This window comes from Dendrobates tinctorius, unplaced genomic scaffold, assembly GCF_039654945.1.
Source record: "Dendrobates tinctorius isolate UK_male_01 unplaced genomic scaffold, ASM3965494v1 ptg000021l, whole genome shotgun sequence".
In the NCBI taxonomy this organism is placed as follows: domain Eukaryota; kingdom Metazoa; phylum Chordata; class Amphibia; order Anura; family Dendrobatidae; genus Dendrobates; species Dendrobates tinctorius.
The window spans coordinates 30935865-30953972 of NW_027361689.1; the positions used below are offsets into that span (position 1 = coordinate 30935865).

The 18108-nt window shown below is 40.9% G+C and overlaps 1 protein-coding gene across 1 annotated transcript in view; it reads left to right on the forward strand.

The window, feature by feature from the left end:
• KCNS3 (potassium voltage-gated channel modifier subfamily S member 3) overlaps positions 1–10742 on the forward strand; it is a 238981-nt gene extending 228239 nt beyond the window's left edge. Inside the window, exon 3 of the mRNA XM_073568111.1 lies at positions 9135–10742. Coding sequence (XP_073424212.1) covers positions 9181–10647 — 1467 coding nt within the window. The 5' untranslated portion in view covers positions 9135–9180 and the 3' untranslated portion in view covers positions 10648–10742. The remainder of the gene's footprint in view (positions 1–9134) is intronic.
• The last annotated feature ends 7366 nt before the right edge of the window (positions 10743–18108 follow it).

The following is an 18108-nucleotide window of genomic DNA, read 5'->3' on the forward strand; positions in this document are numbered from 1 at the left end:
ATGAACCCAGTCCGTGACCTCAGGCAGTCATGTAAAAGGGGTAGAGTTGAATGGGGATAAAGTTTATGTAGTGATTCGTGACGCCAGTTTGAGTGTTCGACTGTAGTATAGCCGGCAATGCAGATGATCCCTGGGGGAGTAGATGGTGATGGCAGTGCAGATGTTAAACCCTCTCCATCCAGGGCAGACCCCCAGAGATTGTGATGCAAGTAGAAGGCATGGAGTAATAAGGCAGGAGATAAGAAAAGTCACTTTAGCATTTACTGTAGTCCAGGTGCAGTTCAGAGGAGATATTACAACTCTCACCAGGTTACAGTCTGCTCTAGAGAATGGGAGTTATCTTTCCCTGCTGTGACTCAGTGTAACTTCCTGCTATTCTAATCTCTTCTGGGACCAAGGCTTCCCAGAGTTTAGATCTTCCCAGTATTGCCTCTACCTACTGTGTATTTTGCCTTCAGCAACTTGCAACGTGAATCCTATGTGAAGCAGCTCAAGTTCCCACTTGCACGATCCTTCACTGATTCTAGGTTATTACAGTATTTCTGAGGGAAAACACTTTTCTGCTGGTCGTACAATCCCACGCAGTCTTTCAGCTTACCACCCTGCTCTGAAAGCATGGATGGTCTAGGGGCTTGTCCCTGATGCTTCTTAGCTCTCACTCCTGGATCGAGCACATGTCTAAACATGGCCTCCAAGATGTTCTTCCTCCTTCATCCTGAAACAACAACTCTTGACTCCTTCCCTCCCAGTTAGGGTATGTCTGCAAAGCTCTAAGCTTCAGACAAGTGAGATAAATTGTGTGTGTGTTGTGGTCTCTAGCAGAGAAAGTATAACTCCCATTGCTCACAAAACACATACAAAACAGTACATATTTAACCCTTTTGTGGCGATAAAGATGCAGGGCGCCACATAAAGACGTCAATTTGGTTTTAGTCTGAACGCGTTTTGAAGTTAGCAAACTTCTTCCCCCTTTTCTACTGTGGGGCTCCTGAGGAAGCAGTTTGCTAACTTCGAAATGCATTGAGAATAAAACCACATTGATGTCTCTACACCATCTTTGGTTTTTTATTCTGCATACTGTACCAGTTGTGCAAATTTACCAACTTTTTTCTACTACTTTACTGACAAGATGTAGGGTCACTGACACAAGGGGGATGGTATCACTTAGTTGACCTTGAGATACATCTATACAATGCATTGAAGATGGTGTCCATGACGCTCTTAGATACACTTAACATGCAGGATCTTAATGTACTTGTATCCTGCCCAAACATATGCCAGAAGGACATGCTTTTTGGCTCACATTTGACTGTTTCCCTGCATTTATACCACATGCGCTTCACATACTGTAAATAGTGGTAATTTAACCTTATTCATGCATTTCCAGAAGGAATAATATAATATTAGACCTGTAAAAATTGACTATCCCAACCAAGCACAGACACTCGGTGCACCCTCGGCATGGCCAGTTTAGTGCACCAACCTATCTACTTGTATGGTATCTGTCACCATCTTCCTCGATTGACAGTTTTGGATTTAGGCTAGTTTCACATTTGCATATGGAGGAGCTGCGAAGGGCTGTGGATGCCACGCCTTCTCCAGTCAGCTCCACCTATGGCCTCTTACTTCTGTATGTGGCCTGCGTACCCTATCTTTAACCCCTTAAGCCCCAAGGGTGGTTTGCACGTTCATGACCGGGCCAATTTTTACAATTCTGACCACTGTCCTTTTATGAGGTAATAACTATGAAACGCTTCCATGGATCCCGGTGATTCTGACATTGTTTTCTCGTGACATATTGTACTTCATGATAGTGCTAAAATTTCATTCAAATAACTTGCGTTTATTTGTGAAAAAAATGGAAATTTGGCGAAAATTTTGAAAATTTCACAATTTTCCAACTTTGAATTTTTATGCCCTTAAATCACAGAGATACGGCACACAAAAAACTTAATAACTAACATTTTCCACATGTTTACTTTACATCAGCACAACTTTGGAACCAAAATTTTTTTTTGTTAGGAAGTTATAAGGGTTAAAAAGTTGATCAGCAATTTCTCATTTTTGCAACATTTTATTTTTACGGACCACATCACATTTGAAGCCACTTTGATGGGTCTATATGATAGAAAATACCCAAAAGTGACACCATTCTAAAAACTGCACCCCTTAAGGTGCTCAAAACCACATTCAAGTTTATTAACATTTATCTTTTTTTTCACAAAAAAATACTTCAGGTTCAATTTTTTTTATTTTACCAAGGGTAACAGGAGAAATTGGACTGCAAAATTTATTGTGCAATTTGTCCTGAGTACGCTGATACATGATATGTGGGGGGGAACCACTGTTTCGGCGCATGGCAGAGCTCAGAAAGGAAGGAGCGCCGTTTGACTTTTTCAATGCAAAATTGGCTGGAATTCAGATCGAACGCCATGTCACGTTTGGAGAGCCCCTGATGTACCTAAACATTGGAAACCCCCCACAAGTGACCCCATTTTGGAAACTAGACCCCCCAAGGAACTTATCTAGATATGTGGTGAGAACTTTGAACCCACAAGGGCTTCACAGAAGTTTATAACATACAGTGGTACAATTAAAAAATCATATTTTTTCCACAAAAATGATCTTTTCACCCCCCAATTTTTATTTTTCCAAGGGTAACAGGACACTAAAACTTATTGTGCAATTTGTCCTGAGTACGCTGATACCCCACGTGTGGGGGTAAACCACTATTTGGGCGCATGGCAGAGCTCGGAAGGGAAGCAGCGCCATTTGACGTTTTTGGCTGGAATTGAGATCGGACACCATGTCGCGATTGGAAAACCCTTGATGTACCAAAACAGTGGAAACCCCCCACAAATGACACCATTTTGGAAACTAGACCCCCCAAGGAACTTATCTAGATGTGTGGTGACAAATTTGAACCCCCAAGGGCTTCACAGAAGTTTATAACATACAGCCGTACAATTAAAAAATCATTTTTTCCACAAAAATGATCCTTTCACCCTCAATTCTTATTTTTCCAAGGGTAACAGAACCCTAAAATTTATTGTGCAATTTGTCCTGAGTACGCTGATACCCCATATGTGGGGGTAGACCACTATTTGGGCGCATGGCAGAGCTCGGAAGGGAAGCAGCGCCATTTGACGTTTTTGGCTGGAATTGAGATCGGACACCATGTTGCGTTTGGAGAGCCCCTGATGTACCAAAACAGTGGAAACCCCCCACAAATGACACCATTTTGGAGACTAGACCCCCCAAGGAACTTATCTAGATGTGTGGTGAGCACTTTGACCCCTCCAGTGCTTCACAGAAGTTTATAACGCCCGGGTGTGAAAATAAAAAAATCATATTTTTTCCACAAACATGATCTTTTAGTCACCAATTTTTTTATTTTCCCAAGGGTACAAGGAGAAATTGGACCCCAAAAGTTGTTGTCCGATTTGTCCTGAGTACGCTGATACCCCATATGTGGGAGAAAACAACTGTATGGGCACACGTCGGGTCTCGGAAGGGAAGTAGTGACGCTTTGGAATGCAGACTTTGATGGAATGGTCTGCGGGTGTCATGTTGCTTTTGGAGAGCCCCTGATGTACCTAAACAGTGGAAACCCCCCACCATTGACCCAATTTTGGAAACTAGACCCCCTATGGAACTTATCTAGTTGTGTGGCGAGCACTTTGACCCCCCCCCGGTGCTTCACAGAAGTTTATAGCGACTGGGCGTGAAAATAAAAAAATCGTATTTTTTCCACAAACATGATCTTTTAGTCCTCATTTTTTTATTTTCCCAAGGGTAACAGGAGAAATTGGACCCCCAAAGTTGTTGTCCAATTTGTCCTGAGTACGCTGACACCCCATATGTGGGTGAAAATTACTGTATGGGCACACGTCGGAGCTCGGAAGGGAAGTAGTGACGTTTTGGAATGCAGACTTTGATGGAATGGTCTGCGGGTGTCATGTTGCCTTTGGAGAGTCCCTAATGTACCTAAACAGTGGAAACCCTGCACAAATTACCCCATTTTGGAAACTAGACCCCCTAAGGAACTTATCTAGATGTGTTGTGAGCACTTTAAACCCCCAAGGGCTTCACAGAAGTTTATAATGCCCGGGCATGAAAATAAAAAAATCGTATTTTTTCCACAAACATGATCAATTAGTCCCCGATTTTTTTATTTTCCCAAGGGTAACAGGAGAAATTGGACACCAAAAGTTGTAGTCCAATTTGTCCTGAGTGCGCTGATACCCCATATGTGGGAGAAAACTACTGTATGGGCACACGTTGGGTCTCGGAAGGGAAGCAGTGACGTTTTGGAATGCAGACTTTGATGGAATGGTCTGCGGGTGTCATGTGCGTTTGGAGAGCCCCTGATGTACCTAAACTATTGAAACTCCCCACAAGTGACCCCATTTTGGAAACTAGACCCCCCCACAGAACTTATCTAGATGTGTGGTGAGCACTTTGAACCCCCAAGTGCTTCACAGAAGTTTATAACGCCCGGGCTTGAAAATAAAAAAATCATTTTTTTCCACAAAAATGATATTTTTGCCCCCAATTTTTTATTTTCCTAAGGGTAACAGGAGAAATTGGACCCCAAAAGTTGTTTTGCAATTTGTACTGAGTAGGTTGATACCCCATATATGGGGGTAAAACGCTGTTTGGGCGCATGGCAGAGCTTGGAAGGGAAGGACCACCATTTGACTTTTTCATCTCAGAATTGGCTGGAATTGAGATCAGACGCCATGTTGCATTTGGAGAGCACCTGATGTGCGCAAATAGTGGAAACCCCCCAATTCTAACTCCAACCCTAACCCCAACACACCCCTAACCCTAATCTCAGCCCTAAACCTAGCCCTAACCCTAGCCCTAGCCCTTGCCCTGGCCCTAACCCTAGCCCTAATGGGAAAATGGAAATAAATACATTTTCTTTTTATTTTATTATTTTTCCCTAACTAAGGGGGTGATAACGGGGGTTTTGGTTTACTATTTATGGCGGTTTTTATGTTTGACAGCTGTCACACGCTAAAAGACGCTTTTTATTGTAAAAATAGTTTTTGTATCACCACATATTGAGAGCCATAATTTTTCTGTATTTTGACCCACTGAGTCATGTGAGGTCTTAATTTTTGCGGGACAAGTTGACGTTTTTATTGGTACCATTTTCGGGCACGTGACATTTTTTGATCGCTTTTTATTCCGATTTTTGGGACGCAGAATGAACAAAAACCAGCGTTTCATGAATTTCTTTTGGGGGGGGCGTTTACACCGTTCCTCGTGCGATAAAATTGATAAAGCAGTTTTATTCTTCGGGTCAGTACGGTTACAGCGATACCTCATTTAGGTCGTTTTTTTATGTTTTGCCGGTTTTATGCAATGAAAACAATTTTATATAAAAAGTAATTATTTTTGCATTGCTTTATTCTGCGAGCTATAACTTTTTTAATTTTTCACTGATGATGCTGTATGGCAGCTCTTTTTTTGCGGGACAAGATGACGTTTTCAGCAGTATCATGGATATTTATATGCATCTTTTTGATCGCGCGTTATTGCACTTTTTGTTCGGCAGTATGATTATAAATCATTATTTTTTGCTTTGTTTTTTATTTTTATTTTTTAAGGGGTTCGCTGAAGGGGTTAACTAATGGGACAGTTTTATAGGGCAGGTCGTTACGGACGCGGAGATACCAAATATGTGTACTTTTTTTTAAATTTATTGGGGGAATATTTTTATTTTTTCCAATTTATTTGGCGATTTTTAAAAAATTATTTTAACACTTTTTCTTTTTTTAACTTTATTACATTGTCCCAGGTGGGACATCACTGTCCTGTGACAGATCGCTGATCTGTCACATCACAGATCACTGTGACAGATCAGCGATCTGTCACAGGCACTGCACTTGGCTTCCTCGTGTCTGTGCTTTGCATGCACTGAGGAAGCCGGCTCCCTGCAGGCCCCTGCAGGTCCCCGTCGCCATCTTGGATTCGGAAGCCTGCAGGGAAGGAGCCCCCCGCAGCAGCGCTGTACATTGCGCTGCCGTGGGGGGCTCAGGGAAGCACGGAGGGATCCCCCTCCCTGCCGATGCTTTCCTTTAACCCCCGGTACACCGCGATCGTGTTTGATCGCAGTGTGCAAGGGGTTAATGTGTCGGGGGCGGTCCATGACCGCCCCTGACACATTGTGCTGGGTGTCAGCTGTGATAATCAGCTGACACCCAGCCGCGATCAGCGGCGCTCACCACGTGGGCGCCGCTGATCGCTTTGGCATACTATCCCGTCCCTGGGAATTAAGTCCCAGGGTACATGGATGGGATAGTATGTCATATTGGATTAAGGGGTTAACACTGGGTACGCAGGCCGTGCTGATGTATGCGGATGCCGCCACATGCGTCGTTTTGACGATGCGGTGACCGCATCAAATTCCAACATGTTGCATTTGACGCGGGTTGTGCACTGTGTACCTCACAAACTGTGTGTTTTGCAGTCAATTTCTTTTATTAGTCAAAACTTAATATCTGTATGCACCACACTAACTGTGTGCCTTGTTGTAGGAGTTGGCATTTTTGTTGTATACCTACCTATTATACAGCAGCCTTCTGCCACATTTTGCTTTCTGCATCTGTACCTTCCTACCTTGCATTTCTTATTACTTCCTTTTCAGGAAAGGTGGTATAATTGGGGTTGAAAAGTTTGTGAAAAGTTAATTAAGTTATACAAAATGTATGGTGAATGGAAAAGTGGCAATGGACAGAGTAGTATAAAATGAAAAAAAAAAAATAAATAAAATTGCCACGGCTAAGAACATGGGAGCAGCCAGAACCAGCAGAAGCATCATCACCACTGGCACCTGTCATCTGGGCAGTAGTACTACCAAACACAGGCTACAATTGACCTCCTTTGCCTGCAGCAAGTGTATTAGAGGGCAGAAAGTGGAGGTGCATTATGGAACATATGGCACATCACTAGTTTCAGCCACAGCAACATGATGTTACCTCTATCAGCGACACCGTCAGTTTGAGTCAGTGTTCACCACAGAAAGGTCTGTTTGATCACAATTGAGTAAAATGAATATTTTTAACCCCTTTTTATTTGAAAAAAAATATTTGAGTCTGTCAGTGAAAAATCCAACCTATCTGTAAGAAGCTTGTCAATCTGTTTGTATGGTTATTTAAAGTTGTTTATTCATTTATTGCACATTGTGATAGTGCTGGTCACCTTGCTATTTAAACATTTTTTTGATCACAGCACTTTTTACACTTTCATCATCGTTTACTTCAAATATCCTAATTGATACCATCAGAACATGATGGACCCACAAATGTGAACCTTATCTTATAACGCTGAATAACTTCTTGAAACTCCCTGTCAGTCAGTACCAGCAGCGTTCACCCAGGTGAGAAAGACCTACAAACAAGCTTAAAATGGAGCCCCCCCTATAGCCAGGGTTACACCGTAACTTTGGCCGAAGCACATGTAGCGTGGCTAAGGATCTCTAGGTATCACTGCTACATATATACAAGTGATTGGGGTCACACTCTGACCCCCGAGATTGCTGTGACTGCGAGTAATAAGTTACAACAAATGGTACTTAGATAGATTTTTTTGCTTCTTCCTTTTTATGGTTGCAGTACTCTCGGAGTTGTAATGTAACCCCATTCACTTTTACTGCTCTGCGATGTAGCCCCAGCTTAACACTACCAAAACCATAAAGGATATCAACACCTTTTTGTTTTACTTAAAGGGGTACTCTTTAGTTTGAAAGTTATCCTCTATCCATGGGATTGGGGAATATCTCTCTGATTGCTGGGGGTTATGTGCACTGCCTCTCCATTCATTCTCCATTCATGATCATGTGCTAACCAAGTGTCTTCGATGTGCTCGAAAAATTTGTTTGCGTCTCCGCGGGTGCATGTCTCATGGCTGTTAGACAATCATGCAGGGATTGCCTGTTTACTAGACAGCCGCAACAGATGCAGGGATTGCCTAACAGCTGTGAGACATGCGGGCATTCAAACATATTTTTCGAGCACGCCGAAAACACTTAGTTAGCACCCGAGCATGCTCGGAGAACACCATACAGAACACGTTAGTTCATCACTAATGATTTTGCACCGTCTGGCTCTTACAAGTTCTTTGTTACCTTGGAAGTTGCTGGCTGCAAAATCAGTAAAAAGAACCACCCCAGCTTAATCAATTCAGGACCCAAATTGAAATAAAACAATGCATACTCACCTACGGTAGTGGGACGCTGCCAGCGATATCGGCGTTGCTCTTCCCGGCATAGTGTGACATTGTTATGCCGCGTGTCGGCTGCAGCCAATGACCATAGCTGCATCTCCTCAATATTCCACCAGGGCAGAATTCTGGTAACCGCTTCAGCTGACGAGCAGACATTCATTGTGTCCGGCTGTCATGTGAAACAATAATGTCATGTTACCTTTGAGAACAGCGGCGGCACTGCTGCGGGAGGTGAGTACACGCTCATTTTATAATAATTCTGGTCCTGAATTAATTAAGCTGGGATTGTTCAGTAGTGGACAAACCCTTTAATTTATAATCCATCAGCGGGCGTGTTCTGAGTTGGAGTTTTAACTCTTTTACTTGTCTTTTCTGAGCTTCTCTCTGCTGATTTTTGACCACATGAAAGTTCAACTAAACTTTCATGAGGACAGAGAAGTTTAGTTAAAGATAAAAGAATATCAAACTCCCGGTCAGAATGAGCTTAATGCTGGATTCTCCTCAGTTAACTTATTCTACAGCCATTAATGAGTAGGGAAGTAAATCACCTTCAAAGCCAAACGGTGCCAAATTTTTAATGAAATACTATTGCAAATTATATTTTGAACCCATTTATGAAAAAACGCTCAAGTTTCCATATCCTTTAACCATCTTAAAAAAAAGACCTAACATTTATGCTCTCCTCTACATGATCCTTTTGGTAATTCCCACCACTCTTGTGTGTAGGACATGGTGAGGAATGATCTTTTTGCAAGATCTCACTTCCCATTAAAGTATCAAGTCAGTCTGGTCTATGCCTCATACCAGGGGTCCCATACCGGCAAAATAGACTACTTCCATGGTTCATCCATATATTATAGCTGTTTAATACTTTTACTAAAATCCTTTTGCTTTATCAGTAGGTGAAATGTAAACCTTTAAGCTCCCAAGTCACAAGCAGCCAAGATGGTTTATGGAGAATTCTTTCGTAGAACCAAAAGTGATGATGAAGTGGTGAAGCTGAATGTTGGAGGCTTCAAGCAATATGTGGCTCAGAAAACCCTTCAAAGATTTCCTCACACCAGACTTGGAAAACTACTCAACTGCAATTCCGAGGAAGCCATACTTGAACTTTGTGATGACTACAATGTAGTAGACAAGGAATATTATTTTGACCGTAACCCTTCTCTCTTCAGATACATATTAAACTTTTACTACACGGGAAAGCTTCATGTCATGGAGGAATTGTGTGTGTTTTCCTTTTGCCAAGAGATAGAATATTGGGGGATCAATGAGCTCTTCATTGATTCTTGTTGCAGTAACAAATATCAGGAAAAAAAGGACATTATCACGGAGAGGGACTGGGAGGATAAAAGTGATGTCATGAGTGTGGGTTCATCTTCTGATCAGTCATCTGTTTTTGAAAAAGAATTGGAGATGTTCGATTCGCAAAAATTTGGGAATGTTCGTAAGAAAATATGGGTCCGGCTAGAAAACCCTGCCTTCTCTCTGTCTGCCAAGCTTTTTGCCATCTCCTCATTAAGCGTCGTTTTAACCTCCATTGTTGCTATGTGTATCCACAGCATGCCTGAGTTCCATCAGCTCGATAACAATGAACGAGAACTGGAAGATCCAGTCCTCGAAGTGGTGGAAATAATATGCATCGTGTTTTTTACCACAGAACTTGTTGTACGACTTGCTGTAGCCCCTTCTCAAAAAAAATTTTGGAAGAACCCCATGAACATTATCGACTTTGTCTCCATTATACCATTTTATGCCACCTTGGTTGTAGACACCAAAGGTGATGAAAACGAAGGCATAGAGAACATGGGTAAAGTTGTGCAAATCTTACGACTTATGAGGATATTTCGGATCTTAAAGCTTGCAAGACATTCTGTTGGGTTGAGATCTTTAGGAGCCACTTTAAGACATAGCTACCATGAAGTTGGACTTTTACTTTTATTTTTGGCTGTTGGGATTTCAATATTTTCAGTTCTTGTTTATTATCTGGAAAAAGACGATGAACTGACACCTCTTGAGAACATTCCCACCTGTTGGTGGTGGGCTACCATTAGCATGACCACTGTAGGCTATGGTGACACTCACCCGGTCACTTTATACGGGAAGCTTGTTGGCAGTGTTTGCATTATTTGTGGAATACTAGTGGTTGCTCTTCCAATAACTATCATTTTTAACAAATTTTCAAAATACTACCAAAAGCAAAAAGCAATTGATGTGGACACGTGTAATGAAGCTGAACCAAAAGATAAATTTAACGATCTCCCTTATTTCAACATCAGAGATATATATGCAAGAAGGATGAATTCCTTCATTTCAAGTCTTTCTTCTGTTGGCATTATTGCAAGCAATGAATCCACAGACGCTTCCAGCATCCAAGAAATGGATGAATCTTACACTGCATCATACAAATGACTATTAGAAGTCTTATTTTCTCTGCTTGCCATGATTTCTCAGTTATGTTATCTCTTACTACCTCCTTATCCAGAACTTGGAAGCTTTTTAAGTTTCCAAGTATCATTTGGTTCTTCATAGCACTTAAAGCTTAAAGGGAATCTATCAGTAGGATCAACCCTCCTGAGCTGTCTATATGGGCATGTAGGTCATAGGAAGCTGAATAAAATGATACCTTGATATCTGCGATCCGATGGCTTATTCCAGAAAAATCCATGTTTTTCTTAATATGCAAATGAGCTCTTAAGATCTAAGGGCTGGACATAGATCTCCCTGAGAATCTGCCTCCAGGGCTTATTATGAATGAAAGGGATAAGTTACCAGTGTCAGACATGTAGATTAGGAGAGCAGACTATCAGTCATTACATGTCTTACACTGGTAACTCCCCATTTCATTTAATATAAACTCTGGAGGCAGACTCTCAGAGAGATCTATGTCCAGCCCATAGATCTTAACAACTCATTTACATATGAATAAAAACATTGATTTCTCTGGAATAAGACATTAGACCACAGACATCAAGGTGTCATTTTATTCAGCTTCCTTCGATCTACATGCCCATATAGACGGTTTAGGAGGGTTGATCCTACTGACAAATTCCTTTTAATTCTCAGGGTACGACTCGTAGCCATATTTTAGAACATAGATTGCTTCTAAATTATATTAATTTACGTTTAAGGAATTGTATAATTTGCACCTTTTAATGTTTTATTTTTTTACATACATTTTATCTAAAAAAATCTGAAAATATTTTATTGAACGCACATATAATAGATATTTATTTTACCATTTATTGGAGGTTCGATATAGTGGTTCTGCTTCTTATGTTTTAAGGGAAACTTCCTGGCTAATACTAATAATGCTAATTATTTTTAATACAAGAACCACCTATCTGCAATTACAAGAATCATTGCAAATAAGGATGTGATGGAGAACTTTGCATATGAACTCGTGTTCTATCCTCAATTTTGACTGTATCCAGAGTGTTGAATGATTTATATTGCAGCTTCTTCCTTAAACAACAGTTTTTGATTTTTGGTCACCATGCCGAACAATTAAGAAAAATTTCACCATATTAAATGGTGAAATGTGATTTTCTTGAAACATTGTGTAACCAGTCACATACAAAAGGCCTTATGCCCATGAGCATGCTAAGACTCAACTAGTATGGGAGTGAAAAACAACGCCCAAGAACTTCGAGTAGAATTTGATAGAAAAACTATTTCATCAGATCTGCACTAATTTACAAAACTACTCACACCTAAGAGACTTTGGGAGCCAATCATTAAGACTGCCGTAGCGCACGCCGGGCTTAATGAAGTTCTCTCGATAGTAAAGTGACCTCATTAATCATACAGAGTAAAGAGTCAGGCACGTCTGGTGTACATTTCTCGTGTAAGTTACGCCACTTTAGGCGGATGAGACCATGCCCAGTCATTCCCGTGTCCCATCCACACCTTGCCTATATTGGCATAGCTGGCCATGACTGGGCACGTAAATGCCAAAAGTAAAAAAAAAGTGGCGCAAGTGACGAGTTGCACAAAAATATTGCGATTTTATTAAAATGTTTATGCCAGATTTTTGGTGTAAGCACCTTCAAGGGGTTATCCAGGACTATATTAATTTTTTACTGTGGGTCTAAGAACAGGTAGGTAGTTGCTATCTACCCAGCTTGTCTTCCGCTGGGCCCTGTTGACGAGACATGACTGCCGATATCATGATTATTAGCCAGCTCTCCACTGCTTAACTGCGGGAAGACATGTGTCAGTCAGCATGACGTCGGAAGTCACGCCTCATCGACAAAGCAGCCCAGAAAAAGAGGAGCTGCTAGTTGATAACTACATTTTTTTTTACTATGAAAAAAAAACTTATATAGTCCTGGGTAACCTCTTCTTTTGAGTCACTCCAAAAAATCACTTTGTCATACAGCTCCTAGTGCACTTTTTAGCCCACATTTATCACCAGTTTACATCAGTTTTTATTATTAACTTTAGTTCCAAAAAGTCAAAATTTGTGCAAAAATTTTCAAAAATAGCCAAATTTTTACACCATGCTCTTCTAAAAATCGGAGCAGTATACTAGAAGGGTTCATTGCCATCAACATTTAGGACAATTTATTAACTTTCACCCAGAAAATGTTGCAGATTTCGGCACAAATCTGCACCTGCTCATAGGAGATGTAGGTTTAATTTTTGCATTTATTTTAGGACAGTGGAAAACTGTGGCACATGTATTAAGTGGCTTCTGTGTGCCTCCATGCAGCCTCCTTCTCAAGCCTCTGTTCTGTGCATTGCATGAGCCCCTATTATGAATGGTCTGCAAATTCCACTCTCACTCTTTCTCCCCACTGTCACAATCTACAACTGACATTTAAAAAATTAAATTCACAAGTTTTTTTTTAGGTTCTTTAGTGCATTTGAAGCTGAAGTCCATATTTTAACACCAATATCTATTTCTAGGGACTAGAGCAATATCTCTCGACATTCTGGGCTCATAGTACTTGCCAGCATATACCTCTCCAAAGAAATTCGCCCGATCTGATCTCCTGAAATGAAATAACAGCATCAGAATGGCTTTTTTTTATATACCTTTAAGATTTTTTTCCAGGGGATAAAAATTATTTTTAAAAAGTCACAGACTAGATAAAGAAATAAAATAAGTATCACTCTTATCAATCAGTTCCTCTTCCAATGCCATTCCAGTTCCTGGTGGGTCTACTTCCTCTTCCGATCCTGACGCACAGGAAAAGGTGGAAAATGTCAATCACTGGCTGAGTCTGGTCCCCATCCTGTCTGGAATTTTGAGGCTGGACAAGGAAGTGAATTCATCAAATCACGCAGATTTTACCAGGAAACTCAATTTGTAGAGAATTTGTTTTCTAGATCCCATGGCATAATAAACGTAAGATGACAGAAAAAAAAAACAACTAATATTAACCTCACTGCTAACCTCAGCTGCTCACTATCCCCGTACAATCCTCAGCACTTTTTCTTACTGCCTCCATGTGCTAAAACCCTGGACATCTTCAAGCTGACCGGGTCATCCAGCCATGACTAGTCCCAGGATACCCCTGCACATGTGCGTAGTATGGTTACAGTGCATGTTGTGACATCACGACCCTACGACGCGTATGTGCAGGGACGTCCCAGGCCTAGTCGTGGCCGGAAGTGCTCATTATAAAGTCTCTGCACACATCATGACTTCTCCGTGACCGTATGTGTAGAGAAGTCCTTATTGCCACCAGCTAGCGTCCCTCTAAGAAGATGCGCAGAGGACTATACAAGGGAAAGGAGGCAGTGGAACCTTTTGCCGGCTCTCTATGGATCAGCAAAATGGCAGCCCCAATTCTGCTGAACTTGCATGGTGCGAGTTACTGAAAATATGAAATTATGGATTTTTGTAAAATTCAAGCAGAATCAAATTCTGCTCTAATAAATTTACCCACCTGTAGTAAGGATAAGCGTTAACTCTCTTTTTTTTTAATCCAGTCTGAGCTATTTTGAAAACCGTATTAGCCCTCACCCATCCATGCCCCGTTATTGTGTATTTTATTGTTGGAGGTCTTTGTTCCTTTTTTTCTAGGTTCCATACAGCACGGATTCAAGACTGTGGTCTTCTCACTACATTGGGAAAAAGACGACTGACTGATCTCTTCCACGACTGTCCCTCATTTGTTCTTACTTAACAGATTGTTAAACTTATTGAGAAAATATTCACAGATGAATTGCAGAAATCTGCCTGGCATGTGAAGTATGCATTATTGAACAATTGTGAATGCAGGAAAGCATGTAACATCCTATAAGTCTGAAATAAAAATTAAGGATTCTAATAACTTCTAGTTTCCACCACTATTTGTTTAAAGGGGTTGTCCACTACTAGGACAAATCCTTCTTAAGCTAAATGTTCGGCCCAAATAGCATAAACAAACCTATACTCTCTTCCTTTGCCGGCTCTGTGCTAGCAGTGTCGGCACTTGCAGTCACGGGGCTGTGATGCGGTGGAATGACACGTGATGCCTGACGCCCTTTCCGTGTTGGCGTTACTGTCCCCGCCTCCTGTCAAAATGAACATGAAGAGAAAGTCTGAGATCAGCTTTAGCCCGGACTTCCACTTGATGTTCAGTTTGTACGAAGCTGGAGACAGTGATGCCAGCGCTGATTGGGAGTGGGGCATCACGTGTCATTCCACCGCATCACAGTTCCAGGACCACAAGTACCGACACCACTAGAAATAATCCGGCACGGGAGGTGAATATCGGCTTTATTATTTTATCGGGGCCAAACGTAGTTTAAGAAGAGGTTGTACTAGTTGTGGACAACCACCCACATGAAGGCACTGATCCATCATTTGCATTTTTCCTGATGTCCCTTTTCTTTTATTATGTTTTGATAGTCATTGCATCTTTTGGGGCACATTCTTCAGAATATCACACGAGGTTCATGAATTTGGTGCAAAGTCAAAAAGGTCTTCATTTTTCTCATTAACCTTTTTTTTGCACATTTCTTAAAATTACACCAAAATATCTGGGGCACAAAAAAAATCACTTCTGGGGTGGGAGAATTAAAGTACATTTTTGTGACATTTTGCAATTTTTGGAAATGTCACAAATGATGAATCAGGCGGAAACATAAATTCTCTTCCTTTTCGGTCAACTGGTGCGAGAGCTAGGTTCATATGGAAGATTCCAAAAAGTTTTTCAAGAAGAATCAGCTCATGCTCCTTTTTTGATTTGTGGAGGCTTTTTTTTTCTTTCTGAAATGGTTTTGAAGAGGTTTATGGTTATGGGCAGATTTTTTTTAAATATATGTGAGTACCTGCCAAATTTTTTGGGAGGAAGATGCTTCAGAACATGTTGGCTTCTTTTTGAGTTTTTTTTTACATTTTCTGAGCCCTTCTTGCGACCTTTGACTTTGGTATCAGCGTTTCATTTCACTTGTATAAACTAACGAGCGGCTTTCAAGCGGGAAAATGCCTGAAGAAGGGTCAGGCCACATGTTTTAAAAACTCGGCGTTCAGGAAACTTGAAGAAGATAGAAGCTCAAAAGCCCAAACATGTCTATGTGCCCATGATGTCTTTTTCAGGTGGATGCCGAAGCAGAAACTGCTGGAAAAAAACTATAATAAGATCAAAATAATGAGTATATACATGTGTATAGAAAACTTTTGAACAAGACTTTTGAACATCTTTTAACAATTTCAGGTTTCTAAAAATGACAAGTGGTTAAAAAAAGTGAGTTCATCCAATGGGGCAGCACGGTGGCTCAGTGGTTTGACTCCCACCAAGGACAACATCTGCAAGGAGTTTGTATGTACTCCCCGTGTTTGCGTGGGTTTCCTCCGGGTACTCTGGTTTCCTCCCACTTTCCAAAGACATACTGATAGGGAATTTAGATTGTGAGCCTCATCAGGGACAGTGATGATAATGTGTGCAAATTGTAACGCGCTGCGGAATATGTTAGCGCTATATAAAAATAAAGATTATTATTCCAAACGACTTCATTCAGATATCAATGCAACTGAAGGCAGGAAAAAACAAGGATTTGGAAGCCACATACATGTGTTTTTTTATACAGGAATGAAAAAAATTCCCCTAATAAAGTAATTTAAGAAAAATATTGTAGAAATAAAAATAGTTTACTTACTCTAAAAAAAGACAAAATGTTTAAAGGAGTGATATTTTTTAGCCCCTTCAGATTTTAAATATGCAAATTTTTAATTAACCAATAAAGATATCAGTAGTAAAATATTTTTTTTTGTTTTTGCCTGTGCACTGTAAATTAATATTACATAGATTAGGGACAGCAATCAACAGCATAAATATTAGTACCGTATTTTCCATCTCAGATTAGTTCATAATAAATTTTAGGAGAATCTCTAATCATGTGATAATCACAAGTAAACTCTAGCTTTAAATTTTTATACACCTTTTAGGCCCAGGGATCAATGATATAAAAAAATATATTCTCATTCTTTTCCATATATAATATCAAGCACACAGCCATGCACTTACCATATCAGGATGCAGCTACCTAACATTTTGGACAGCACCTCAATGTTCCTTCTCTCTGCTGAGATCCCTTACTGTTCAGTACAAGCTGCAGTTGTCAAACAGGCTGGTTGGGCTGAAATGAAATATCCTCCGACTCATTAAATGTCTCACTCTTTACCGGGTCTGAGTTCTACTTAATAATGTATACATTTTGCATTGTGAAACCTTTTTGACACATTGGTTTACGTTAATTATCGGGGTATAAATATCCTTTTTGATAATTTATTATCAAACTCAGTATTATAATGATAAAACTCTATCATGCAGCTCTTTTTACGTTGAATGGCAATACTGGCATTATTGAACCTGCCTTTTTCTTGCTGCTTCTATCGTGTGTAATTTTAAGCTTTGATGGATTTTATGCCTTCTCAGCTGCTATCTCTATATTCTCTTTTATCTTCTTGATTGCTTCTTTGTTTGGTTTTGTTCTGGAGAGACTTGGCTCGTTCTGATGCCGCTATTGACCGCCAAGAACTTATGTTGAAATATCTTTTTTTCCCCAATCCTTAGAGTAAGCACTTTGTAATTTTTTTTGCCTTATACAAAATAATGCATTAGAGTAATTGGCAGAAAATAGCTGTGCTTGGTCCAGGTCACACTTGGCAGTGGAGAGTTGCATCAGCAGAAAGTTGTATCAGCAGAAAGTCACCTCCACAGCCAAAATGCAATCTGTAAAGCCATTTATTAGTACATTCGGTTCTTGTCACAATTATTACATATTAATTGCAACAGCAAGTGTAGGAGGGAGAGTCCCCACTATGTAACCGGGCCGGAGCCCAACTCCTGCCCAAATACATCAAGTAGAAGCACTCCTGGGTAAGTTCTGAGAGGTATTCGCCAATCATGAAGACGACTTTGGGTGCACCACGGCCATCACGTATGGCATTCCCACCAATGGAATGGCCCCTATCAGGGAGCGATATCGACAGATTCCTCCACAGCATACCAAGAGGTAAAATCGCTACTAGGCCAAATGCTGCGGAAAGGGGTAATCCGGGAAAGCCAGAGCCCTTGGGCGGCCCCCATTGTGTTGCTCCACAAAAAATACGGCACCCTGCGGTTCTGTGTGGATTACTGGAAGTTAAACGCCTGTGCCATCAAAGACTCATACCTGCTGCCCCGTATAGAGGAGTCCCTATCAGCCGTAGGGAAGGTGACATACTTTTCTACCCTGGACCTGGCCAGAGTGGTACTGGCAGGTGCCAATGTCAGAGGAAAATCGCACCAAGACCGCGTTCATCTTGCCCATGGGACTGTTTGAATTTAATCTCATGCCGTCCGGGCTAGTCAATGCCCCCGGGACCTTCCAACGGCTAATGGAGCAATGCCTGAGAGATCTCAACTTCGAGGCGACTTTGATATACCTGGACAA